The 26,406-nt window shown below is 43.5% G+C and overlaps 3 protein-coding genes across 4 annotated transcripts; 2 read left to right on the top strand and 1 right to left on the bottom strand.

Moving 5' to 3' along the window:
- LOC116616650 (uncharacterized protein DDB_G0284459) lies at positions 1-6,183 on the top strand. Its single transcript, XM_032378654.2, has 6 exons — positions 1-575; positions 1,630-1,724; positions 2,497-2,574; positions 4,012-4,104; positions 4,408-4,594; positions 5,076-6,183. Exons 1-6 carry the CDS (start codon positions 269-271, stop codon positions 5,225-5,227), a joined length of 912 nt encoding a protein of 303 aa, XP_032234545.2. The 5' UTR covers positions 1-268; the 3' UTR covers positions 5,228-6,183.
- Positions 5,399-18,478, bottom strand: LOC5509739 (E3 ubiquitin-protein ligase FANCL). Of its 2 annotated transcripts, XM_048730396.1 has the most exons (15): positions 18,283-18,478; positions 17,925-17,983; positions 16,559-16,619; positions 16,420-16,476; positions 15,937-16,040; positions 15,497-15,544; positions 15,235-15,283; positions 15,017-15,124; positions 14,469-14,583; positions 14,224-14,307; positions 7,790-7,835; positions 7,625-7,706; positions 7,195-7,311; positions 6,580-6,651; positions 5,399-6,286 (listed from the first exon to the last, which is right to left on the bottom strand). In XM_048730396.1, the coding sequence occupies exons 1-15, from the start codon at positions 18,373-18,375 to the stop codon at positions 6,260-6,262; spliced, it is 1,122 nt and encodes a 373-aa protein (XP_048586353.1). In that variant the 5' UTR covers positions 18,376-18,478; the 3' UTR covers positions 5,399-6,259. The 2 variants fall into 2 exon arrangements, with proteins under 2 accessions (XP_048586353.1, XP_048586354.1); XM_048730397.1 differs by lacking the exon at positions 17,925-17,983 and having other exon boundaries at positions 18,283-18,389.
- Positions 18,479-20,127: 1,649 nt separating this feature from the next.
- LOC5509712 lies at positions 20,128-24,101 on the top strand. The gene is made up of 6 exons (XM_032378672.2): positions 20,128-20,422; positions 21,057-21,318; positions 21,585-21,753; positions 21,952-22,116; positions 22,429-22,632; positions 23,384-24,101. Exons 2-6 carry the CDS (start codon positions 21,074-21,076, stop codon positions 23,849-23,851), a joined length of 1,251 nt encoding a protein of 416 aa, XP_032234563.2. The 5' UTR covers positions 20,128-20,422; positions 21,057-21,073; the 3' UTR covers positions 23,852-24,101.
- The last annotated feature ends 2,305 nt before the right edge of the window (positions 24,102-26,406 follow it).

Consider the following 26,406-nt stretch of genomic DNA (forward strand, 5'->3'; position numbering starts at 1 on the left):
TACACAGTCTATAAAATATGCATTCCCGAAGAGGAGCACGTTTCAAATGAACAACATTTTGGACAGTGACCTTTTTCCTTCTTCCATGTAAGCATAGGAATTTCACAGACGGATTTAATAGCGGTGGTCTTATAACAAGTCGGCGTTTGATGATTAACCTGGAGTTGTGATTTTATTCATGCGATATTTTCAGTTCCGGGGTTAGAACCCGGCCGGCGCGATGGCTCTTTAATGATTTGCTAAAGTTTGAGGTTGTAGTGAAGTTGCAATGGGATGTGGAGCCTCGAAGTCCGACTCAAAAGTGGTTGAACCACATGTTAAAAACGGCGGAGGGACGATAAAGAATGGAGGAGTCCCAACCAAAAGAGAAGAGACCACTAATGGAAACGGTATTACAAAATCGGTACGACTTTCTGAAGCAGAGAAAGAAAACGAGTCGAACAAATTCTTCGATAAAGAGAATAAGCCGGAAAACAAAAGAACAGAACCACTAAAAACTAGTCCTCGATACGATGAGAGAAACTCAAGTCAACACGACTCGACAGGAAAGGTTGAAGACCCCGTGTCAACTACAAGTTAGTATTTACACATACGTTAAATTACATTTCTTGTTATCAGCTCAATGTGTATTTAAACATGTCATGTTGGCTATTTTATGACGGGTCTTGAAAGAAAGTTATTGTTGTGAAGATTTATTAAAAGGTGAACCTATACTAGTTAGATTATAATTTTTGATGATATTTACAAGCCCAGCAGTCTGGAAAATCAAAGATTTGTTTTCGTAGCGGTGAATTAGCAAATACAAAGTACCCATTAGTCCGTCGCGGTGGGGTTATCGAGAAAATCATTATTGGTGTTATGAGAAATTCATTTATTTCAAACTCCCGAAGCGATGCGATATAGTTTACCTTGTAATGTTGCTTGCAAGCAACTTAGTCTGAAACTTGATATTCAATCTATTTCATGTTTATGTAGATCAGTTTTCCTCTAGAGATTATCCTAATCGTAATTATGTAGCCCCGAATTCAAAGCATTCGATACATCGATCGTCAGGAAATTAAGTTAAATTCACTTTCGAAATCCATTATCTCTTTATTGTCTTAAAAGATTGAAAAAAAACACAGCTTGAATGCGATTTTCAAACTGAAAAAAAAACTTGAGCCTTAATGCTAAATAATATATATGCTTATAGTTTTCTCTGGACAAAGCTTTTTTATGTTTATACGCAACATAACGAAATCTTGTTTACTATGTGTTTGAAAGCATAACAAGCCCCAGAAATCTATATTCTTGTAATAATGGAAACCCTGAGAGGAAAGGTATTTTTAAAGTATTATTATCATTTTCTTTCAGTAAGAAATTTTTCTCAAGCACTACAGGCAATAATGAATAAATTCGCTTTTTCAAGAACAAATAATGGTGCATTCTCGATTATTTCCGCGAAATATTTTAATTGTTTGCAAGCCTTTTTCTAAATATGAATATTTTTTTATCATGCATCATTAATTCTCAAAACAAAAATATAATTACGCACAAAATTTTTAGGGTTTGTTGTGTGAAATGAATTTTACAATTTAGCGATCTCCAAATTGATATTTTAAACTGTCTAACAAAAGACGTTTCTTGAAGGTACAACTGTGCCGTCAGCCGTGGGTCCGGGCGTGGCGTTTGTAGTGTCGTTAGAAGACGGCTCCCGTGAGATCAGGAGACCCCATAGATTAAAGGTAAACCACCATTGAAGATACCACCAATAATACAAATTTGAGCATTTTTCCTTTAATAACAGCCTTTCTACCTCCCTCCCCCCCCCCCCCCAACCCCACAAAAAATATACAGGTGTTTAGAAGTACACTCTTTTTTTATAAGAACCTTTTTTATAAGAACGTCCAGCCTGAGATTTCACCAAATATTAAGAACATGCCGAGGCTCAGATAACATATTTTTTTCCTTGTGGGTTCTAAAAAGCAGAATCAAATTGTGCTCATAGTAACTAACTAGTTATTATTGCTATTGATTATTAGAGTAATTCTCTTCCTAATAATTTATTGGGTTTTATACTCTTATATGCTTTAAATTTAAGAACATCGTTAAGAACATATTCAGCCTTAAAATGTCCCAAGAATAAGAACGGCCCTGCCTCAACTAAAAATTAGACGTTTTTAAAGAGTGTACTTAAACAGATAACAAAACCACATTTGTAACCCGTTATTTACTCCATGATTGTGACAGAGCAACCTATATTTGTTTAAAGTTTTTGTATGATTCCAAAAATCAAAACCTACTCCAAGGTGGGAATTAGAAAGTGTCGCGGAATTGGACGATTGTGGAATTAAATTAAACACGCTTTCTATAAATAACTTAAGAAACGGTTGTGGGAGAGTGAGGTGAGTATGTGAAAATGAATAATACGTATGATAGAACGTATGATTGAGAAAAACCGGAAAGAGCTGTCTTAAAATAAAAAAATGCAAAATCGTATTTGTATTTATTTCTCAGAAACTGGAGAGTGTTCACACTTTCACGGCAGACATGTTGGCGCAGAAACAAGCGGCGGCGGAACTCAACCGGCAAAAGGTGAGTTACTTTACTTAAGGGGGGGGGGGTGGCTAAGGGACCCCCCTGGCTGCGGGCCTGCCACGTCAAACGGGTGGCAGTAAGAGTGTCAATGGTAAAGTTAAACGTGTCCGCGGTAAAAAAAAATTTGTCGCGCCGCAATTTTCACTACATGTACAAACTATATATCAAACAAAAGATAAAAGATTGAATTATCTCCTGCAAGTTTTATTTTTGCAATAGCTGATTCCGTGTTTAAGTTTTGAGGCCTTAAACTCAAAAGTACGGAGTTTACTCTAGAGCGTAATGAAACTTTGCGTTATTGCGCATGCACTTGCATGTAATTGTATCACAATGACAGATAGATGGTGTGTGAGGACTTTCTATTATTTGACACTGTCAACAAAATATCACGAATCAAAGTTGGAACTCTCGTTTCTGGCAAATTTTGGACACGAAAAGTGCTATAAAAGCGATCTTCAGTCGAAAATTCCTTACACACTTTATGACATGGCATAATTATCAGATCCCGAAAATTTGAGGGCGATATCTTAAAACCCGTCGCGAGGTTACGCCCGACAAGCTCGAGTTCTCGCCTCAAAATAATACGCTAGGAAAGTCAAAGTCGTTTTAGAATACGATTTATGGAAATTTTTTTTTGCAAAAATAAGGTTTAAGAACTACTGATACAGGTTTGGCAAAAAACACAAAAACAAATAGTGGTGTCAAATATCACAGGCGTACCATCCTAATGTTGTTATTCTCATGCCAGGGTTAGTTCACAGAAGAGCGGATCTCAGATTTTTTTATCATAGAATTAAGGTCAAATAAACACTCAAAGACAACGTAATGGGTGTTTAGTTTACCTTTATTCTATGTTTAAAAATTCTGAGATCCGTTCTGTGAACTAACCCTGGCATGAGAATAACAACATTAGGATGGTACGCCTATGATATAATCTGTGCCTATGGGTCTTAAAGCATTAAGGACTGACAACACTAGGATGGTACGACTGTGATATAATCTGTGCCTATGGGTCTAAAAGCATTAAGGACTGCCGCCAACGCAAGAAAACGAATAAGTGGAAGGATTACTAGTCATTACTGCTGTCGATTTATTATCAAAACTGATAAGAAATGAATAATAAAGGCAAAACCTCACGCTAGAAAAGTGCTCGGAAATGAACCGTGAGGCAGGTTGGGGTCTGGCACGAGTTGTGACGTCAGAACTGATCAGACCCAATCGGAAACCCGGCTTAGAACGCCTGGGACTAAGTTACACGGTGCATTGTATTTTGCGTCAAGAGAAACTCATGAAAATGCACTAAATGCATTTGATATCAATATCATGCAATCGTATTGGAAATATTCCCAGGGTTCCAATTTCGTTAGTGTTGCTTTCGTTTTAACGAATCACTTCATGGTCAAGATTTTGGACCATTCTCTCATTTTCTTTTAGGAAATAGAAAAGAAGATAAAGAAAACGTCCAAGAGGAGACAAGACCTCCTAGAAGCTCGAGAATATGACAAAAGCCAACAGCAAAAGGCAGAGGTAAAGACAGAAATATCCTTCTGAGAAAGACAGAGCTATATGTTAGGACAAAGCTTTATGCGAGAAGTTCCCTTTAGGCAGAGCTATATGAGAGATGTGTCATTTGGTAAAGAGCTATATGTGAGATATTCTCCCTTGAAACAGAGCTATGTGAGAGATGTCCCCCTGAGGCAGAGTTTTATGCGAGATATTCTTCCTGGTAAACTCGAGATCACACAAGACGTCTCATAAGACGTCCTCGTCTCATACTGTATACTCTAGGTATACTTTAGTTTGCTGATACTTGCGTGATTATCTCCATAGCTACAGGGGAAGATCCATGCGACTGAGAAGAACAGAGAAAAAGTAATGGCAGAGGTTTTGGCCAAGCAGCGGCGGAGGGAAGAGAGGGCGAGACGAGTGCGAGAGAGGGCCAAGAGAATCCAAGATGGCGACGACATGGGGAATATCGAGGTGGACCCTGACGAGACCTACAACGCGGACGAAGAAGGTAATGCCGAGATACAGCATCACAGTGAGGCGCACATGGAATCTAGTACCATAGCCCGTATAGGACCTCTACGAACGCTTCTCGAGTCTGTTTTCTTCTCACTCGAAAGGCTTTGTCTGCTGCTATGCTACTGCCATCTCAGATTATCACTTTTTACAAGCATCCAACTGTTTGTAAGCTGCAAAACCCGGTCTTACCAGTTTTTGTTAGCAACAGTCTCGGAATTACAAGATTTTTGAAGCTACAAAATTGGTGTAGCCAAATTTTAGTAGATAAAAACACGGTCCTAGCAGTTTTTTGGGCCAGCGCAAGCCCTACCTTACAGCCTACCATTCTAAATAGAATAATTAGAAAGATCCTGGGGATTGGTTTTTATAGATTTTTTTTTTCACTTCTTTGTAAAATTGTGCACAATTTCCAATAATTTTACATACTTCCCCAGGAATTCAATTGTTTACCTATGAACTACTCTACCTTGCAGATGAAAGGTGGGACCTCGAGCCATCTGCACAAACCAGCAAAGCGAGCTCATTCCAGCAGTCGCCCGACCCTGATAGTGAAGAAGAAGATGATCTTAACAACAACAAGGCGTTAGACGAAAACCCACAAGAAGTACACAGCTTCTTCGAATAAAAATTGCGAATAAGATGAAAGCAGAGGGTTGGAACACGCATGCTCATACAAGGGATGAGATGAGTAAAAGCAAGCAAGAATTGTCAGGCGGATTTTTATCATTCCACAGCGGAGACAAAGAACACTCGTGAAAATCAAAGTATACGGAAAAGGAGAAACAACCTCTTACAATTCTCTTAAATACTTTATGTTTATTAGCGGCGATTAATTGGAGAAAGGCGGCATGTCGTTGCTTTCCTGTCCAACTCCTTTAGTCACCAAGTACAGTTTTCCTTATCTAGAAAACATTTGCAAACCTGGTGCAGATCGTGAAATTCCAAAGACATGCATTCACTTAAAATATATACTTCACTAACTTCCCCAGAATCTCAAGGTTTTACACAATCTGTAAACAATGGAATCGAATTTTCATTACACCTATATCAAGTAGAATGCACTCGGAGATTGAATGTATCGTAGCCTGCATTGCTTCATGGGTATAAAATGAATTAGCCAATAAGCGTTTATGGGAGCAAATCCATGTTTCGAAAGCTGGAGATTGAATGTATCGTAGCCTGCATTGCTTCATGGGTATAAAATGAATTAGCCAATAAGCGTTTATGGGAGCAAATCCATGTTTCGAAAGCTGTAGCATTTTTTGTATTACCCATGAAAAACTACAGGTCTCGACACATGGCTTCTCGAGTATTAAAAACAGCTGTAGCAGGCCTGGAAACATTGGAGGCACAATACCGAAAAACGGGGAAAATATTGGGGACAGAGCCCATCCTCTACTGGTCATTACCTCGACCCAGTGCCAAGCCCCTGCCTAGCCCCTGCTAAGTGAAATAGATATATATCATGGTTGACAAGATATTCAAGATCGACATTTTTATAGAAACTTTAAGCGCCGCGGGATACAAAGATGATAGTGTATTATAAAATAGTGTGAAATAAAGTAAAAATTATTTATTGTACACTTTTGTCATTATTACCAAGCCACTCTTGCCACTATTACCACTATGTCCATGTGTGCTGCTGTTGGAGTTGTCGCTATGACGTCATCTTCACGGTGATTGGCTAATGGAGAAATAAGACGCCACATAATTATTTTATGAGCTACAGTGGATAGATGAGATTGGTTGCGATTCTTTCATGACTGAAACTATTTTTACTTAAAATGGCAAGAGCAACATGCCATGACAAAAACTGTTATTCTATAGTTCAAGGAAATCTAAATTGGAAATAAACTGGAATATGCCTGTAAAGGGGATTTTGACAATGGCCTTGGAGGTCTGTGTACTAAAATTGAATACCAATAAGTCAAAAAATTAAAGTATCCATCTTTAACAAATTTCCTCATCAATTCCTACCTTGCTACAGTACGGGCATTCACCAAACACCATGTTAAAGCTCTGTCGGCTGGATGGCAAGGAACGCAACCACTAAAACGACAAAAGACAAGCACGATGTAACTCTGTACCTTATAGAAACATCAGTGTTGTCCATTATTTAAGATCGCATATTTCCAAGAGGGCGATTTTCGTGTTTCCTTCAAACGCATTTTACTTTAAAAGTAAATAAATAACTTCCTATTGCCATTACCAAACTAATTACTTCTTCATATTCCCTGAAAAAAAGCATTAGTCAATTTTAATTCTTACTGTCAAACATATTACATGAAAATAGTGTGTGAGGCAGACCGTATGGGGAGCCTGACCAAATATAGACATACAGTATTATGCTTACCTTATAAGGCAGTCCCTATGGAAAGCCTGACCAAATATAGGCATACAGTATTATGCTTACCTTATAAGGCAGACCCTATGGAAGGCCTGACCAAATATAGACATACAGTATTATGCTTACCTTATAAGGCAGCCCTATGGAAAGCCTGACCAAATATAGGCATACAGTATTATGCTTACCTCATATAGCAGACGCTATGTAAAGGCTGACAAAATATAGGCATACAGTATTATGCTTACCTCATAAAGGCAGTCCCTATGAAAAGGCTGACCACATCTTGGGTCATCGCATGCCTTGTCAGGAATTGTGTCGTTCAAGCGATAAGCGTAACATATTCCACACTCCATGCTAAAGTCCTGTACAAGCAAACAGAGTGAAATGTTGCTCCTTAAAACAACTATGCCCCTTTTCAAAAACTTTGATTTGGATGAACACAAAATCTTTTTAATGAGAAATTACTCCGAAATTAATCCAAGATGTGCTTTCAGTTTGGCACAAATTACGTTTTTGATGTGACGTTTTTCTCAGGTATTCTAATGAGCAACCTTCTTGTCCAGACAAGGCAAAGTCCCGACCTGTTTTCAAATCCAAGGTTTTGGCTTCCTAATTTTCTGGGCTATGACATTCTATCAAAGCAAATAGTACAACTAGCAATTTTGTCTTATTCACCTCCTTCTTTGATGAAGATGGAGAAGGAAATTTAACTCCCATGACATTTTCCAGGTTGGTAAGGACTGACACACTGGACTCCCTGGGGAAGTGATATACATAATATTTTTTCCATTATTGCAATGGAGACGATAATCTAAGCTTTTGGCAAAGAAATTCTCCTACCACATGTTGGCTTTCAAGTGAAGCGTCTCTCGCAGTGGAAGTACAACTGCAAAATCAAATCATTTCAAATATGAACATTTGAGCCATGCTAACTCGAAACTCCTTGTTAAGGCTGACTTTCTTTGACTTCACTAGATACTTTTTAGTAATTTCTTTTCAGATAGCTCAAACACCTCACTCCCTCCCCTCCCCTAACACATCCTTGCCTCTCTACCCTCTCCTGACACATCCTTGCCTTTCTCTCCTCCCCTGACACATCCTTGTCCTTCTCCCCTCCCCTGACACATCCTTGTCTTTCTCCCCTCCCCTGACAAATCCTTGCCTCTCTACTCTCCCCTGACACATCCTTACCTCTCTACCCTCTCCTGACACATCCTTGCCTTTCTCCCCTCTCCTGACACATCCTTGCCTTTCTCTCCTCCCCTGACACATCCTTGTCTTTCTCCCCTCCCCTGACACATCCTTGCCTTTCTCCCCCCCCCTAACACATCCTTGACTTTCTTCCCTCCCCTGACACATCCTTGCCCTTCTCCCCTCCCCTAACACATCCTTGACTTTCTCCCCTCCCCTAACACATCCTTGCCTTTCTCCCCTCTCCTGACACATCCTTGCCCTTCTCCCCTCCCCTGACACATCCTTGCCTTTCTCCCCTCCCCTAACACATCCTTGCCTTTCTCCCCTCCCCTAACACATCCTTGTCTTTCTCCCCTCCCCTGACACATCCTTTCCCCCTCCCCTCACCTAACACATCCTTGCCCCCTCCCCTGACTTCACTAGATACTTTTTAGTAATTTCTTTTCAGATAGCTCAAACACCTCACTCCCTCCCCTCCCCTAACACATCCTTGCCTCTCTACCCTCCCCTAACACATCCTTGCCTTTCTTCCCTCTCCTGACACATCCTTCCCTCCCTACCCGCTCCTGACACATCCTTGCCCTTCTCCCCTCCCCTGACACATCCTTGCCTTTCTCCCCTCTCCTGACACATCCTTGCCTTTCTCCCCTCTCCTGACACATCCTTGCCTTTCTCTCCTCCCCTGACACATCCTTGCCTTTCTCCCCTCCCCTAACACATCCTTGCCTCTCTACCCTCCCCTAACACATCCTTGCCTTTCTTGCCTCTCCTGACACATCCTTCCCTCCCTACCCTCTCCTGACACATCCTTGCCCTTCTCCCCTCCCCTGACACATCCTTGCCTTTCTACCCTCTCCTGACACATCCTTGCCTTTCTCCCCTCTCCTGACACATCCTTGCCCTTCTCCCCTCCCCTGACACATCCTTGCCTTTCTCCCCTCCCCTAACACATCCTTGCCTTTCTCCCCTCCCCTAACACATCCTTGTCTTTCTCCCCTCCCCTGACACATCCTTTCCCCCTCCCCTCACCTAACACATCCTTGCCCCCACCCCTGACTTCACTAGATACTTTTTAGTAATTTCTTTTCAGATAGCTCAAACACCTCACTCCCTCCCCTCCCCTAACACATCCTTGCCTCTCTACCCTCCCCTAACACATCCTTGCCTTTCTTCCCTCTCCTGACACATCCCTCCCTCCCTACCCTCTCCTGACACATCCTTGCCCTTCTCCCCTCCCCTGACACATCCTTGCCTTTCTCCCCTCTCCTGACACATCCTTGCCCTTTCTCCCCTCTCCTGACACATCCTTGCCTTTCTCTCCTCCCCTGACACATCCTTGCCTTTCTCCCCTCCCCTAACACATCCTTGCCTCTCTACCCTCCCCTAACACATCCTTGCCTTTCTTCCCTCTCCTGACACATCCTTCCCTCCCTACCCTCTCCTGACACATCCTTGCCCTTCTCCCCTCCCCTGACACATCCTTGCCTTTCTACCCTCTCCTGACACATCCTTGCCTTTCTCCCCTCTCCTGACACATCCTTGCCTTTCTCTCCTCCCCTGACACATCCTTGCCTTTCTCCCCTCCCCTAACACATCCTTGCCTCTCTACCCTCCCCTAACACATCCTTGCCTTTCTTCCCTCTCCTGACACATCCTTCCCTCCCTACCCTCTCCTGACACATCCTTGCCCTTCTCCCCTCCCCTGACAAATCCTTGCCTTTCTCCCCTCCCCTGACACATCCTTGCCTTTCTCCCCTCCCCTAACACATCCTTGCCTTTCTCGCCTCCCCTGACACATCCTTGCCTTTCTCCCCTCCCCTGACACATCCTTGCCTTTCTCCCCTCTCCTGACACATCCTTGCCTTTCTCCCCTCCCCTAACACATCCTTGCCTTTCTCCCCTCTCTTGACACATCCTTGCCTCTCTACCCTCCCCTGACACATCTTTGCCTTTCTCCCCTCCCCTGACACATCCTTGCCTTTCTCCCCTCCCCTAACACATCCTTGCCTCTCTACCCTCCCCTAACACATCCTTGCCTTTCTTCCCTCTCCTGACACATCCTTCCCTCCCTACCCTCTCCTGACACATCCTTGCCCTTCTCCCCTCCCCTGACACATCCTTGCCTTTCTACCCTCTCCTGACACATCCTTGCCTTTCTACCCTCTCCTGACACATCCTTGCCTTTCTCTCCTCCCCTGACACATCCTTGCCTTTCTCCCCTCCCCTAACACATCCTTGCCTCTCTACCCTCCCCTAACACATCCTTGCCTTTCTTCCCTCTCCTGACACATCCTTCCCTCCCTACCCTCTCCTGACACATCCTTGCCCTTCTCCCCTCCCCTGACAAATCCTTGCCTTTCTCCCCTTCCCTGACACATCCTTGCCTTTCTCCCCTCCCCTAGCACATCCTTGCCTTTCTCGCCTCCCCTGACACATCCTTGCCTTTCTCCCCTCCCCTGACACATCCTTGCCTTTCTCCCCTCTCCTGACACATCCTTGCCTTTCTCCCCTCCCCTAACACATCCTTGCCTTTCTCCCCTCTCTTGACACATCCTTGCCTCTCTACCCTCTCCTGACACATCCTTGCCTTTCTCCCCTTCCCTGAGGCATCCTTGCCTTTCTCCCCTCCCCTGACACATCCTTGTCTTTCTCCCCTCCCCTGACATATCCTTGCCTCTCTACTCTCCCCTGACACATCCTTGCCTCTCTACCCTCTCCTGACACATCCTTGCCTTTCTCCCCTCTCCTGACACATCCTTGCCTTTCTCCCCTCCCCTGACACATCCTTGCCTTTCTCCCCCCCCCTAACACATCCTTGACTTTCTTCCCTCCCCTGACACATCCTTGCCCTTCTCCCCTCCTCTAACACATCCTTGACTTTCTCCCCTCCCCTAACACATCCTTGTCTTTCTCCCCTCCACTGACACATCCTTGCCCTTCTCCCCTCCCCTGACACATCCTTGCCTTTCTCCCCTCCCCTAACACATCCTTGCCTTTCTCCCCTCCCCTAACACATCCTTGTCTTTCTCCCCTCCCCTGACACATCCTTTCCCCCTCCCCTCACCTAACACATCCTTGCCCCCTCCCCTGACTTCACTAGATACTTTTTGGTAATTTCTTTTCAGATAACTCAAACACCTCACTCCCTCCCCTCCCCTAACACATCCTTGCCTCTCTACCCTCCCCTAACACATCCTTGCCTTTCTTCCCTCTCCTGACACATCCTTCCCTCCCTACCCTCTCCTGACACATCCTTGCCCTTCTCCCCTCCCCTGACACATCCTTGCCTTTCTCCCCTCCCCTGACACATCCTTGCCTTTCTCCCCTCTCCTGACACATCCTTGCCTTTCTCCCCTCTCCTGACACATCCTTGCCTTTCTCTCCTCCCCTGACACATCCTTGCCTTTCTCCCCTCCCCTAACACATCCTTGCCTCTCTACCCTCCCCTAACACATCCTTGCCTTTCTTCCCTCTCCTGACACATCCTTCCCTCCCTACCCTCTCCTGACACATCCTTGCCCTTCTCCCCTCCCCTGACACATCCTTGCCTTTCTACCCTCTCCTGACACATCCTTGCCTTTCTCCCCTCTCCTGACACATCCTTGCCTTTCTCTCCTCCCCTGACACATCCTTGCCTTTCTCCCCTCCCTTAACACATCCTTGCCTTTCTCTCCTCCCCTGACACATCCTTGTCCTTCTCCCCTCCCCTGACACATCCTTGTCTTTCTCCCCTCCCCTGACAAATCCTTGCCTCTCTACTCTCCCCTGACACATCCTTGCCTTTCTCCCCTCCCCTAGCACATCCTTGCCTTTCTCGCCTCCCCTGACACATCCTTGCCTTTCTCCCCTCCCCTGACACATCCTTGCCTTTCTCCCCTCCCCTGACACATCCTTGCCTTTCTCTCCTCCCCTGACACATCCTTGCCTTTCTCTCCTCCCCTGACACATCCTTGTCCTTCTCCCCTCCCCTGACACATCCTTGTCTTTCTCCCCTCCCCTGACAAATCCTTGCCTCTCTACTCTCCCCTGACACATCCTTGCCTTTCTCCCCTCCCCTAGCACATCCTTGCCTTTCTCGCCTCCCCTGACACATCCTTGCCTTTCTCCCCTCTCCTGACACATCCTTGCCCTTCTCCCCTCCCCTGACACATCCTTGCCTTTCTACCCTCTCCTGACACATCCTTGCCTTTCTCCCCTCTCCTGACACATCCTTGCCTTTCTCTCCTCCCCTGACACATCCTTGCCTTTCTCCCCTCCCCTAACACATCCTTGCCTCTCTACCCTCCCCTAATACATCCTTGCCTTTCTTCCCTCTCCTGACACATCCTTCCCTCCCTACCCTCTCCTGACACATCCTTGCCCTTCTCCCCTCCCCTGACAAATCCTTGCCTTTCTCCCCTCCCCTGACACATCCTTGCCTTTCTCCCCTCCCCTAACACATCCTTGCCTTTCTCGCCTCCCCTGACACATCCTTGCCTTTCTCCCCTCCCCTGACACATCCTTGCCTTTCTCCCCTCTCCTGACACATCCTTGCCTTTCTCCCCTCCCCTAACACATCCTTGCCTTTCTCCCCTCTCTTGACACATCCTTGCCTCTCTACCCTCCCCTGACACATCTTTGCCTTTCTCCCCTTTCCTGAGGCATCCTTGCCTTTCTCTCTTCCCCTGACACATCCTTGCCTTTCTCCCCTCCCCTAACACATCCTTGCCCTTCTCCCCTCCCCTAACACATCCTTTCCCCTCCCCTCCCCTCCCCTGACAAATCCTTGCCTTTCTCCCCCACTGACACATCCTTTCCTCCCTCCCCTCTCCTGACACATCCTTGCCTTTCTCCCCTCCCCTGACACATCCTTGCCTCTCTACCCTCCCCTGACACATCCTTGCCTCCCTCCCTTCTCCTGACACATCCTTGCCTCCCTCCCTTGACACATCCTTTCCTCCCTCCCCTCTCCTGACACATCCTTGCCCCCTCCCCTCCCCTGACACATCCTTGCCTTTCTCCACTCCCCTGACACATCCTTGCCTCCCTCCCCTCTCCTGACACATCCTTGCCTTTCTCCCCTCCCCTAACACATCCTTGCCTTTCTCCCCTCTCTTGACACATCCTTGCCTCTCTACCCTCCCCTGACACATCTTTGCCTTTCTCCCCTTTCCTGAGGCATCCTTGCCTTTCTCTCTTCCCCTGACACATCCTTGCCTTTCTCCCCTCCCCTAACACATCCTTGCCCTTCTCCCCTCCCCTAACACATCCTTTCCCCTTCCCTCCCCTCCCCTGACAAATCCTTGCCTTTCTCCCCCACTGACACATCCTTTCCTCCCTCCCCTCTCCTGACACATCCTTGCCTTTCTCCCCTCCCCTGACACATCCTTGCCTCTCTACCCTCCCCTGACACATCCTTGCCTCCCTCCCTTCTCCTGACACATCCTTGCCTCCCTCCCTTGACACATCCTTTCCTCCCTTCCCTCTCCTGACACATCCTTGCCCCCTCCCCTCCCCTGACACATCCTTGCCTTTCTCCACTCCCCTGACACATCCTTGCCTCCCTCCCCTCCCCTGACACATCCTTGCCTTTCTCCCCTCCCCTGACACATCCTTGCCTCCCTCCCCTCCCCTGACACATCCTTGCCTTTCTCCCCTCCCCTGACACATCCTTTCCCCTCTCCCCTTCCCTGACACATCCTTGCCTTTCTCCCCTCCCCTGACACATCCTTGCCTCCCTCCCCTCCCCTGACACATCCTTGCCTTTCTCCCCTCCCCTGACACATCCTTGCCTCCCTCCACTCTCCTGACACATCCTTGCCTCCCTACCATCCCATGACATATCCTTGGCCCCCTCCCCTTCCCTGACACATCCTTGCCTCCCTCCCCTACCCTAACACATCCTTGCCTCCCTCCCCTAACACATCCTTGCCTCCCTCCCATAACACATCCTTGCCTCTCTACCCTCCCCTTCCATGACATACCCTTGGCCCCCTTCCCTGACACACCCTAGCCTCCTCCCCTCCATGAACACTCCCCCTGACACACCCTTGCCTCCTCCCCTCCATGAACATCTCCCCCCCCCCCTGACACAACCTTACCATTGTCTGCACCAAGGAATCTGCACTCTGGTAGCAATCGAGGGTACGAAGGGTTGACCTCAACTTGAACTGACGCATTGTTACCTGCAGTTGGTGTAATAAACATGTGTGTAAAAATAAGTTGTAGATCAAGGGTGAATGTTGTCGTCACCCTTTGGACTGAAATCTACCCCTCACCATATGGTTAATACATTTGTACCACTCCTTCAGGATGGTGTTCCCCCATCAGGAAATCTATTCTTTACCTAAAGCAATTCTACGAGTGGTGCATGCGCGGGTCGGGCGGTCTGGTTCCAGAACCCATGTTTTCCTGTCGACTTCATCCATCATGTCCCAAAAGTCCTCATAGCTATTTAGTACCTATGGACATAGCATAATTTCACATTGACATAAGAATTCCCCTTTTTATTTTTTAGTCTCTGTTATAAGTACATCTCAATGCAAAACACAGAATAAGATGAGTGAATAGAAGGAGGGAGAGTCAGCATGATAAATACAAAAAATTAAAGGGGGTATTCCAAAATAAAAAATAGAAGGATTTTGGAATTTCATTTATTCCCCCCCCCCCCCACACACACACACCTCCCATAATGATAAATATATGGTTGCCAATGAAAGATAATGTTATTTTTGTGTTCTCTGGATAATCAAGGTCTTACAAACCTATATGACGTAACCTAAATTGTAACTAAAGCGCCTGATTCAACCTCCCAGCTAAAGCGAGGGTTAATAAATGTACAGTAGTTGTTAAAAAAACTGTAGCTCCGCCCCCAAAAAACGTCAGTGTGATAACCTGTTTGAATTGTTGAAACAAGGCCTGGAGTGGTGCCTCATTCGGTTGCCAGTTGAAGCTGAACTTGCCAGGTAGCTCAGTAACACAGGATGGAGCACTTGTAGGATGCTAAGAAAATAGTAAAATTAACCCAACATAGTCCTTCTTAGGTTACCTGAACATGGCATGCTTTAAAAGGGCCTAATCCCGCCCACAAAACGAAGAAAAAATCCAAGTACCTGTGAAGATAGCTGGATAGTTATCTGATGCTCTCTAAGCTTGCTGTCCCTGTGAATGCCAAAAAAATATATGCCCAAGTACTAAGAACAATAATTATTATAAACAACACCTTTTTTTTATATAATCAAAAGCTTTGTATTTGTATTGGAATGTTGGAGCTATAGGAGATTTCCAAATTAATGTTTAATCAATTTTTGTATCAGAATGTAAAAAAAATGGTCATTGTTTCAACTAAAAAAACAATACATCTTTAATGATTACCTTGCCATCAATTTTAGTACTTTGAAAGACGGATCCACATACACTAACCTATGACACAGAAAAGAAACACTTAAATTAAGGTGCCATACATTTTTCGGTGAAGTGATTGGGCCTAAGCGAAAAAAATGGTATTTAAAATCGCTAAATCAACATTGTTTCTGCAGCTTAACATTAACAAATAATGTATGAACCTTAAAAAACATATAGTGTAAAGCACCCGTTAGTTTCTATTAAAATTGTAATCCATGCCCAGGATTTTGATCGTGGGGGAGGGGGGGCATTTAGTGGACCATTTTCTCTTAGGTAGATTGTACTTGCTCACACTTCCAAACCATCAACCCCCCCTCCTGGCTACAGGCCTGGATAATCAATGATTCTAAGCAAAGAATTTGGTCAAGCCATTGGTTGTTATTCTATGTTATTGTACAGGATGTGCTTACTTGTCCCAGCTTATTTGTTCAAGCTCCTTGATCAAGTTTGTGTAGTATAGGGGGTGAGCCACCACCAGATTTTCACCTTCTGGCTTACTTTTCAACAGCTTTTCCTGTCAAAGTATAACAAAAAATCTCCCTTAGAAAAACAAAGAATAATTATTGTATATTCCTTTGGTCATACTGTACGTTTATTCACATCATCACTGTTAGGGGTGTGGGGCTCAGATTATGAAGTGGATTACGTTTGTCAACAGGGTCTTGGTTCGTATAATGCTGGAATCCTTTCCGAGGATAGACTTGTGATTCACTTTGTGCATCTTTCGTCGGCACTTCGTGCCAACACTACGCATAACTGATATCTTCAGGAGGTCTGTAACCAATGAAACAAACAAAGACCCTGTGGACAAACATAATCCACTTCATAATGCAAGCCCAACAACCCCTGCAGCCGTGCTCCCTTGATTTAAGAATAGTATTCAAGTAACTTACCAATAGAGTTTTGAGTTCAATTAAAAATGAACAAAGATCCACACTTTGTGATAACCTCTAGAAATGAAAGGAAATTATTATGTCCTAGTGAAGACAAAAATATGTCAATTTAATGAGTGTTTAAAATATCAAAACATACCTGCCTAATCACATTATCACAGCCTCTCAAAAGGTGTCTAAGTTTCCAGCTGCATTCAATTCTAAAAAGCAAGTGGTAGAAAAATAAAACAAAGATAAGAACTAAATAAGGGAGCTTTTTTAATTCTTGCCTTGCAAAGAGCAGTAGCACAACTAAATATTAAATTAAAATGTACTCTGAATTTGTATTGTTGAAAAATTCATTTTAAACAACAGTTTTACAGTGGAACCTGGGTTTTACGATACCTCGAATTTAGGATGGGCTCCCTTTTTCCCGGCAAAAATACAGTGAAATGTATGAGAAATTACCTCGATCTAACCACATTGGATACAACGATATTTACAATTTTACAATACAAACCTTATCTGCCAAGCATAGTTTCGACCTCAATACAACTATATTACTGATTCTTTCTTCCAACAAAGAGAGAAAGAACTCAAAACACCACACACATAAAGTACAGTTAATCAATTTTTTTCGGATCTTGTTAAATGCAGATTACAGTTTACAGGGAGTAACTGTGCAGTCTTACACAGAGTAGAGTTACAATATTATTATTTTGTAAAAGTTGATCATTAACCCGACCTTGCTACAATAACATTTTTAATGAATTTTCCTTTATATCATAAAACCGAGGACCTTTTTCAATGTACCTGGATTTTACTATTCATTTTTTTTTCTCCCGAGGCATATCGTAAAATCCAGGTTCCACTGTATATGATTGAGGGAAACACCAGTTCCCCTGTTATCTTCAGAAGCAACTGGAATAGTCTGTTTATAAACTAATTAAAAGCTTAGTATTGCTAAAATTTTGTTGGACAAATATTGGAAAAAGATAAACTGTACAGGCTCATACCCAGGATTTTTCTTTGGGGGTGTGAAATCCGAAAAAGTGGACCTTGTGGGGGGGGGGGGGGGGTGGAGGGGGGTGTTTTTTTTATAATAATCTAAACATCCCTAAACCCTAAAAGAACAAAAAGGGGTTTGTATGCCATTGCAGTATCTCCGCCGGAAGTTTGTTATCGGATTTTGGCTTAACTTACCTGTTACGACATACCAGAGTGATCAGAGTGATGTGTCAATGCCTTTTTTATCTTATGCTTTATAGTTTTGTCTACAAACAACACGTCCTTTGCGAGCCGAAATTGGACCGTTGTGTGTGTGTGTGTGGGGGGGGGAGGGGGGGTGCGAACGCATCCCCTGCACCCCATTGGGTATGGGCCTGCTTTAATGCTCCTTTTCAGAGAAGGTTTTTTGCAACAACTTTACTGAATATAAACCCAAAACTAAAGGGTCAGCACAAATGGGACAAGGTCCAATGCAAGATGACAGAAAGACACTAAATCATTACATAAGTGTTCCTAACCTTGCATTTTGCAGATTATTGTCCTCTGGCACATGAATAGCTATACGATAGCTGTGTTTCTAAAAGTCAACAACATCAGATTTGGATGCTATTGTAGATGTGGTATATAATGATATAATAACTTATGTAAACAAAATCTATTTTTACAGGAGGGGATACTCAGCCTAAAATCTAATTTTACTAGAAGCATTTTAATAAATTAGCCTGGTAGATCTTTTGCCCTGATGCTGGAAGAAGGTGAACTACTGCAATCAACTCTTTTTAAAATCAACTCTTTTCAAAATCAACTCTTTTCAACGTCACTCGTGTACAAGTCATAAGCCTACTTCAGTGGTTACTGCTAGGGTGTCTTACTTACGTCGACTGAGATGTATCCGATGTAATGGCGGCCTGTGCCATCCTGAGGCACAAGTAGGGGACAGACATCGAAAAGTTCAAGTTTGGCCGCCATTTTAACAAAAATTGCACCATGCCCTCGCAAACCCTCCACCACAGGGCTCCCAATTAGATATAACAAATCGGTTGTTTTTCTAGGCTCGGTTTTTTTTCCAGCCGTGGTTCGTCGCGCTCTGCTCGAAACACAGGGGGCCCAAGCTCACCATTAGCGGTTTTGGGGTTTTGTAAAAAAATTATATAATATGTTGAATAAGCTAGGGGTGACCGAATTTTACGAAACTTCACAGAGGTAATTAAAATGATCATTTCTAAACGCTTGGTGAGTTTCGTGTGTTTTTATTAAGAATTTCTCACAAAACCCAAAAACCAATTCCATTAGCTGTGAGCTTGGGCTCCCTGTGGTTTTTCCGGCAGGCACAATCTCGTCCCCAGAGCCTTTCCTATTTCTGCGCATGCGTCGCCAAACGAAAGGCTCTGGGAAACTCCCCAACTCCACATCGCTGCTGCTAAAATCTTGCAGCAAGGTGATCACAGCGCATGCTCCTAAAATGGCGGACTCGGCTCGATCAGTCTCGCTATAAAGTTCTTAAAACCTTTCACTTATATCAATCTAGCCAAAAGAATCTTTCAAATTCTAAAAAGAGATTTGAATATGATTAAAATTTGACGTTTTTTACAGAGCTTTGAAAAATTTCCTGGCGCGCGCGAAAGGAGAGTGAATAACTCCAAGTTTTGGCAGGACAATCTGAAACAACGTATTTTCCTTAAAACCGTTGAATCCAGTGACGGCAATACCACAAGATGTTGGCGAAGTGTTTTCTATTGCCATGCTACCCACAATGAAGCGAAGAATAACTTATTGCAGAGAATTATATGCGAAAAAAGAAAATATCTTTTCGATGTAGGTTTCAAAAACAGCGCGCGCTCGTGAGAATGTCGTCATTCTTGTTGCGAATGCAGCGCGCGCGCACGATGCAAAAACAATTCGAACACTGCAAATTATCTGCTAAATTTTGCAGATTTGTTTCCTGAAGTAGCCCCATTCATGACATGTTTTAGATATTTAGATTTGTTTTTGTTTCTATTATTGCCGCAGAAAATTTTTCGCGGCCAGCCTTTGCAACATCTTTTGGGGATCGGGACAACTTCGAGAGTATCGAAAGTGATTCGGTACGTTTTTTAATTGATCAATCAGCGCGCTCCGAAATGTCACGCGCAGAAATAAGAAAGGCTCTGGGGACGAAATTGCGGCAGGCAATATTTACGATATTTAAATGCGGTTTTTACCCCTCCACAATAGTTTAGATCCTATGGCTGTTTTCCGTAGTATCTGCGCTCTCGTTTTATGATTGATAAGCTTTACTGGACGCCATAAAAATACCCACACCCTGTAAAAATGTCATTTATCCACCCTTATAATCCCTCGTACTGCACAATAATTTATGGTACTCTTGGAATGGCGTAATGACGTAAAGTATTCGTGAAGTACTCCATTTTAAGTGTTTGCCAGAATGTTTTCGGGTGTAGGTTCGTGCGTGCTCTCTCGCTTTCCTCGACGCGTGGGAGTCTATAGTAGTGTGACCTGTTTGACAAGTTCTTGGTCTATCCGCCTACTAGTCGTAATCTGGTTTTCCATCCGCACTCTGTTCACGACTTGAACACGTGCGCGGTAATTTACACGGAGTCTAGCACCGCACCTGGCAAACCAGTTTATGTATCAATAAAATATGATCAATAAAACCTGTGAAAATATTCCCTTTTGCACAAGTGCTTCATGGAAGGTGTATTCCAGTTTTAGTCACTACATTTCGCTTTAAACTTCTACTATCACGTTATAAACGCGATAAAACTTAGGCTTATGCTAATAAGGTCTATCGCTGTTCGACGATCATAACGCGGACCCGTCAATCCTGTTTTTAAGCCTGACGTAAACGAGATTTGTGAGGATTGCAAACTGTGGTATAAAGCTTCAAAACGCTCACGATGGCATACATTCCCCCTTTCTCTCGATCGCATAGTCGCTGTGTGTTCTCAGGTCGAAGTAAACCGTCTTCAGAGTCCCAAAAATTAAATCATTTAAATATATTTTCAGAGACGAAAAGGTTAGTGATTTGTTTTTATACTTTCTGTCTCCCGTCGCGATTAACCCTCTGAACTCCGTCGCTGAACTATGATAGCGTGTTTTTTCCGGTCCCAATCAAATGTTGTCTCCTGCATCGCGTGACAATAAAAAAAAAAATCGAAATCGTGTTCAAACACATGCTGTATTTTTTTGGCATTTTGTTAACATAAATTATTTTACGTTTATGGTTTCCTTGCCGCCCCATATCTTTCCTTACAAAAAAAAAACGCCTTTGCTGCACACATAACTGTTATTTTTCTTAACTTGTTATTTTATTGTATAATATTTAGTTTTGCGTGTTATTTAGCTGTTACGATATTGTAATGCTGGCTGTGTGGTTCTTTGTGTTGGGGAACGGCGATTTTAATCGACCATGACCATCTGTTGAAATAGCCTGCTCCAGTGGGTTAATTCGGAAATTTCTGTTTTGGGGGTGTCGGGATTCCCATATTATCTGTTACCCAAAAAAAAAAACCCGTTTCATGTTTAACGATATTTTTCAGCTACTTCGAAACTGATGAACTCGTGGCGACAAAATTATCGAATTATGCCAATTAAAGGGAAACACAGGGCCACTAAGCATGCTAATGGAACTGTATTATTTTTTTAAACAGCATCATCTTATCACTTAATGGATGCTGTTGTGTTGATTCCTACCTCTGAGAGCTTCGAGCCCTGGAATGACGACAAAAAAGTTTGTGAGAAGACAAACGCGGAATTCAAACCCTTATCTTGTGTGACATTCTCAAGCCTCTTCAAGAAAGACCTTGAGGATGCCTACATATTTCCTGAAAGACCATCTTCATTTAACCATGATGCCAAGCTGGTGAATGATGAGAGATACTTAATCCATGACTACCCACCCTGGCCATCAAAGTGAGTATTTTCAGCATTCTTCTATTAGTATGGATTTGCTGTATCATAGACACCCACCCCTTGTCTCCCTCCCCAAGGGGAAATATAGGGGTGGGGACCCTCTTTTTTCAGGCTTAGAAAAAAAAACAAGAAATAGGAAATCTAGGAAAGAACAATTATTCTGCCCCCCCCCTTTCTTGAAACCCTTGCTTTGCCTCCTTTTGCAAAGTAGCTATATAGAAGAAAAGTTTAATGAAAGTAAATATATATTATTATTTAATGTAAAGGTACATTGAGCAGTTGCCACGGGAATTGTGTGCCACAATGGGAGATGACCTGCCAGTACTACTGAGAGACCCACCCAGTGAAGAGCTAAAGGAACACTGGAGCAAAGTACTTTCCTTTTTTCCAGCTGCTGACATTAGACAACTTGATGAAGAAGACACTGGCTACAAGGTAAAAATCCTTGATTTCTATTATTATATGAGAGGTGTGAAGCTAGCCTGCCCTACCCCATTAAAAAAAACTATGTTTTTTATCATTGAAGAATCACTAAACCTTGCCATTTTTGGCATAATTTCCCTCAAACAATGTACTTGCCTGCATAAAAACCAATTAGTGACTTACATAGGAAGATTTTGTTGTTATCTTCAGACAATTGTAACAAATTACCCTCTACAATCCCTTCCTCGTGAGCGGCATGCTGTGGACCCTGATGCCCACCACAAGGTGCTCTGCAAGAGCACTATTCCTGAGATGGGTGCAAGCTGCCCGTATCACATGTCTATTCATGACTACACCATTCCTTGCATGATCAAGGTACAGCAGAAGTTACGTTTTTCTGTTTTGTTTCAAATCATCAACTTATTTCTGGATTTGATATTTGTGGGGCGTATCCTGATAATTAGGGCAGGGGTGGTTGGGGATTACAGTACAGTCGAAATGATTCAGTCACAAATTTATTTGTCCAGTAGATTGAGCATTTCAAATAAGCAGGGGGTTGAGAGGGTGATATTTTGTTGATTTTATTGAAATACAGTCCATATATTTAAAAAGGAAATTCTCTTAAAGACTACTTTTTTTACTACATCTCCTTGATTCTTGAAATTAAAGCCTTATTTGACTTTATAGGTGTCTCATGGTATTGCCGGGCGTGGTACATTCATGGCAAAAACACAAGAAGCAGCTGAAGCAATCATCAACACAATGCAAAATGAGATGCAGTGCAATGAGCCAATTGTTACTGAGGTGATCGAGGGCATTACAGGAAATCTCTGTGTCCAGTTCCATCTTTTCAAATCAGGGGAGACCCACTGGATTGGTGCCACTCAACAGGTTAGTGGTCACAATATTTATTCTTATTTGGGGGCCTTTAACAGTGCTGGGACTGTGTTTAAAAGGTTATGATGGGGTATTTTGAGTAGTAACAGTGCTGGAACTGTTTAAAAGGTGAGGATGGGGTATTTTGAAGCCTTTTAACAGTGGTGGGACTGTGATGAAAAGGTGAGGATGGGGTATTTTGAGTATTAACAGTGGTGGGACTGTGTTTAAAAGGTGATAATGGGGTATTTTGAGTATTAACAGTGGTGGGACTGTGTTTAAAAGGTGATAATGGGGTATTTTGAGGCCTTTAACAGTGGTGGGACTGTGTTTAAAAGGTGATAATGGGGGTATTTTGAGGCCTTCAACAGTAGTGGGACTGTGTTTAAAAGGTGATGATGGGGTATTTTGAGGGTGGAACTTCAAGGACCTCTTGCCTGGTTACTGGGTATGGTAGTTGTCTGGAATCGCTCACTTTTAAAGAAAGCCCTTGAAATATAGCAACTTAGTCACACAACCTTGTGGCTGATCATCCACCCTCATCTAACATCATCAAAGAATGGAATAAGATGGTGTTGGAGCTAGGTACAGCTATGCTTGTAGGGGTGGGTTCAGGGAGTACAACCCTAACCCTTTAAAAGCAGTAGGATTATAGAGCACACTGGTTTTAGCAAAACCTAGATATGCCCTATGAAGTACTCTCCTGACCCACATCTCCTAACTCGTATTGACCCTGGTTCAACATATTTTTTTTTTTCATTTTTAGGTGATCGGTGAAGACCTGGAATGGGAGGGCGGAATCGTGAACTGGAATGAACAGGAAAAGCTGAAAAAGCTTGTGTTCAAGACAGTGCGACCAGTCAAGAAGTATCTTCACAGTAAGGGCTACTTTGGTGTGGTAGGCGTAGACATCCTCACCACCAAACATGAACAATACGTGATCGACCTAAACCCGAGGTTTAACTGCAGCTCAGCGCTCCTCTTAATGGCCCCTCACATGGCCGCCAAAGGGTACCCGGTGTCGAAAATGCTGAGAATCCCAGACGTTAGGCTCTCGGAGAAAGAGTTAATGAGAAAGATCCAGAAGATCAACGATGAAGGTGAGGGCGTGGTCGTCACGCTGGGTAGTTACGAGTCTCAGGATGGCTCGTCCCGCCAGGTCACCGCGTGTATGTACGCGCGAACGGATAAAGAGGTGCAACATTTGCACGAGCAGCTCACCACTGCGTGCTAGAACCAGTATTTCACATTTGAATTTTCACACAAATTTAAAACAAAACCTAAACATGGCGTTCTTTCCCGAACGTATGAGTGACTAGAACTTGTACATATTATAAAAAAAGATTTTTTGTACCGTTTTCGCGGTATATAAATAATATATATAATATACATAATATATAATATTTGAGTTGATAAGGATAAATTTATTTTTTGAAATTATTTATATATTTTTCTATATGCACTAATAAAATTGTAAAGACAGAGTTTTTGTGTGAGGTGTTTCTATGAGACGTGATATCAGGTGCATCTCGCCTGGATTCGCTGACAAGGGGACCGCTGACAAGATATCACATGCGAACACATGGCGTTGCAAAGGTCATCGCTTTTGTCGATCGAGAGCGCGGGAGGGGGCGCTCCAGTTACTCGCCTATATGTAAAGGCTTTCTTCGACATTTAAGGTGTCTGAATGTAATTTAGACGAAGTTAGAGTCGAGTCTGACCGCGCGAGCATGGGGCCCGTCCGGTCCCCTGAAATTGACTCCTGCTTCAGTTGCCAGTTCGTGGCGTGAGTTACTTGCAAGGTTAAGAAGAAGTCGTTTTTGCCCAACCCGCCCTCCTATTCAATTCGCAGTGGCTAAATGCCCGACAGTCGGGAAAGGTCCTAAATTGACTAAATGCCCGACAGTTCTCAAAATTATTCAAATAACCCAGTAAATTGTGGATCTACTGAGTTCTCAATTTGCTAAAATATTACGATAAATTGTCAACCTTGTGAGTTCAAAGTATTCTATATTAGTTTGCACCAGGCCCGTACCCAGGATTTTTCTTTGGGAGTGCGAAATCCGAAAAAGTGGAACTAAATGTTTTTTAATGAACGTTTTTCCTTGTCTGTATACACTCTTAACACCTTTCCGTTATTGTAGCAGATAAAATTCTTGTCACTAAAATAGCAATTTAGTGGTGTATACAAGCAAGAAAAAAAATTCAATTCCGACAGCAAAGCCAGGGGCGGCGGAGTGGTCCCATAAGTGGGGGGTGGGGAACGAAAGTTGGGGGGAGGGGAGGTTAGTGGTTTCAGGGAGAGGAATAACTTGGGGGATAACCTAGGTTTTTATGCACAGGCTTTTGTACTTTTAAACAAATTTGTTGTTGGTGCTAGTACCGCTTGAAACCCGTTGGTTCAAAAAAAAAGAAACGTTCAGATATAAAGAAACATCCGCTCAGAAAAGTGGGGGTCGCTGCCCCCCCACCCACCCCCCCTCACTTTGGAAAAGTGACGGGGCAAGCGTCCCCCCTGCCCCTCCCCTACCGCCGCCCCTGAAAGCTCAATTTAGAATAGCTTGCCCTTTCTATACAAATAAACTCACTAGGCTGACAATTTACTGGCTTATATGAATAAATTGGAAACTGTCGGGCATGTAGTCCATTGACCTGATTGAGCGCCTTATTACCCGACAGTTGTAGCAGGGAAGTGCAAGCGCCCCTGGTTGAAGCAATGAAAATTGTAACTCTAACGATTTTATAGTGTATACACATCAATAAACGTGCTATTTGTAGTATGTAGCCAAATCCGACAACAAACGTCCCGTGTAGATACTGGAAAAGTATCGGTGGTCAGATGTTTATCAGAGAACTCCCTCCCTCCCTCCCCCCCACCGCCCACAAGAAAAATCCTGAGTACGGGCCTGTAGGTCGACAATTTACTGGGTTAATTAAATAAATTGAAAAATGTCGGGCATTTAGTCCTTCGAAGACCTTTCACGACTGTCGGGCATATAGCCACTGCGTATTATATTGGGTAAGTAAACACTTTCCATTGAGTAATCAGTGTGACGGGTTCCCCCTAGGGCGGGGAATGTGACCAAGCGGCCATGGCACCATGGGAAAGCGCGGCTTGTGGGCCGTCGCAATTCAGTACCTGACCCCAAACTAATCAGACGATGAGTTTTACGCCAGGAATCACATATTTACAACACTTCCCGGGGCAGGATAGATCCTTTAAACATACCAGGACCCTTGTGACAAACCTGAGGAATAAAAATGCCCATCTACAATCGCCCTTAGTGACTTGCGAAATAATCAAGACTATTCGTTGACCCAAAGGTGTAGTTTCATCGCGTTTTTCTTCTCGGCTTGAAGATAATAAAGGTAATCATATCTTTCTAGCCAAGAAGACCCTGCCCCGAAGTCTCGCTTTCTCTCTGTAAGGCCCATGTTTACTAGCGTCTGCGTTGAGGACGAGTCCATGGCTTTCTGTTCATGTTCAAACTAGGCTGTCTGCGCATGTATCGCGTTCGATGGCGGGTCAGACTAATGGTATCAAATGATAAACGACCAAATTATCATTGAAAGATAGATATTTAAAATAATGTAATAAATACAAAATTACAATATGTATCCTAACTACATAAAAGGGCGTTATACAACAGAAAATGCTCCCATCAAATATCACCTATATTTTCCCCACTTCTTCCTCCTAACCATATAAATCAAATCATCACCACCAAACCTCCCAGCCCTTCTCCTCTAATCATAAATCTCCTAACCCTCTTTCACTGCGTGACCATA

This window comes from Nematostella vectensis, chromosome 7, assembly GCF_932526225.1.
Source record: "Nematostella vectensis chromosome 7, jaNemVect1.1, whole genome shotgun sequence".
Taxonomy (NCBI): domain Eukaryota; kingdom Metazoa; phylum Cnidaria; class Anthozoa; order Actiniaria; family Edwardsiidae; genus Nematostella; species Nematostella vectensis.

Bases quoted from the DNA above. Each gene is read 5' to 3' on its own strand.
- LOC116616650 (XM_032378654.2), top strand. From the start codon at position 269: ATGGGATGTGGAGCCTCGAAGTCCGACTCAAAAGTGGTTGAACCACAT. The intron at 576-1,629 runs GTTAGTATTTAC...CGTTTCTTGAAG, and splicing joins AGACCCCGTGTCAACTACAA to GTACAACTGTGCCGTCAGCC. The intron at 4,595-5,075 runs GTAATGCCGAGA...TCTACCTTGCAG, and splicing joins CTACAACGCGGACGAAGAAG to ATGAAAGGTGGGACCTCGAG.
- LOC5509712 (XM_032378672.2), top strand. From the start codon at position 21,074: ATGGATGCTGTTGTGTTGATTCCTACCTCTGAGAGCTTCGAGCCCTGG. The intron at 21,319-21,584 runs GTGAGTATTTTC...TTTAATGTAAAG, and splicing joins TACCCACCCTGGCCATCAAA to GTACATTGAGCAGTTGCCAC. The intron at 22,633-23,383 runs GTTAGTGGTCAC...TTTCATTTTTAG, and splicing joins GGATTGGTGCCACTCAACAG to GTGATCGGTGAAGACCTGGA.
- LOC5509739 (XM_048730396.1), bottom strand. From the start codon at position 18,375: ATGGCGGCCAAACTTGAACTTTTCGATGTCTGTCCCCTACTTGTGCCT. The intron at 16,041-16,419 runs GTAAGTTACTTG...ATACTTTGACAG, and splicing joins TTGAACTCAAAACTCTATTG to GAAAAGCTGTTGAAAAGTAA. The intron at 15,545-15,936 runs GTAAGCACATCC...TCTGTGTCATAG, and splicing joins GAACAAATAAGCTGGGACAA to GTTAGTGTATGTGGATCCGT.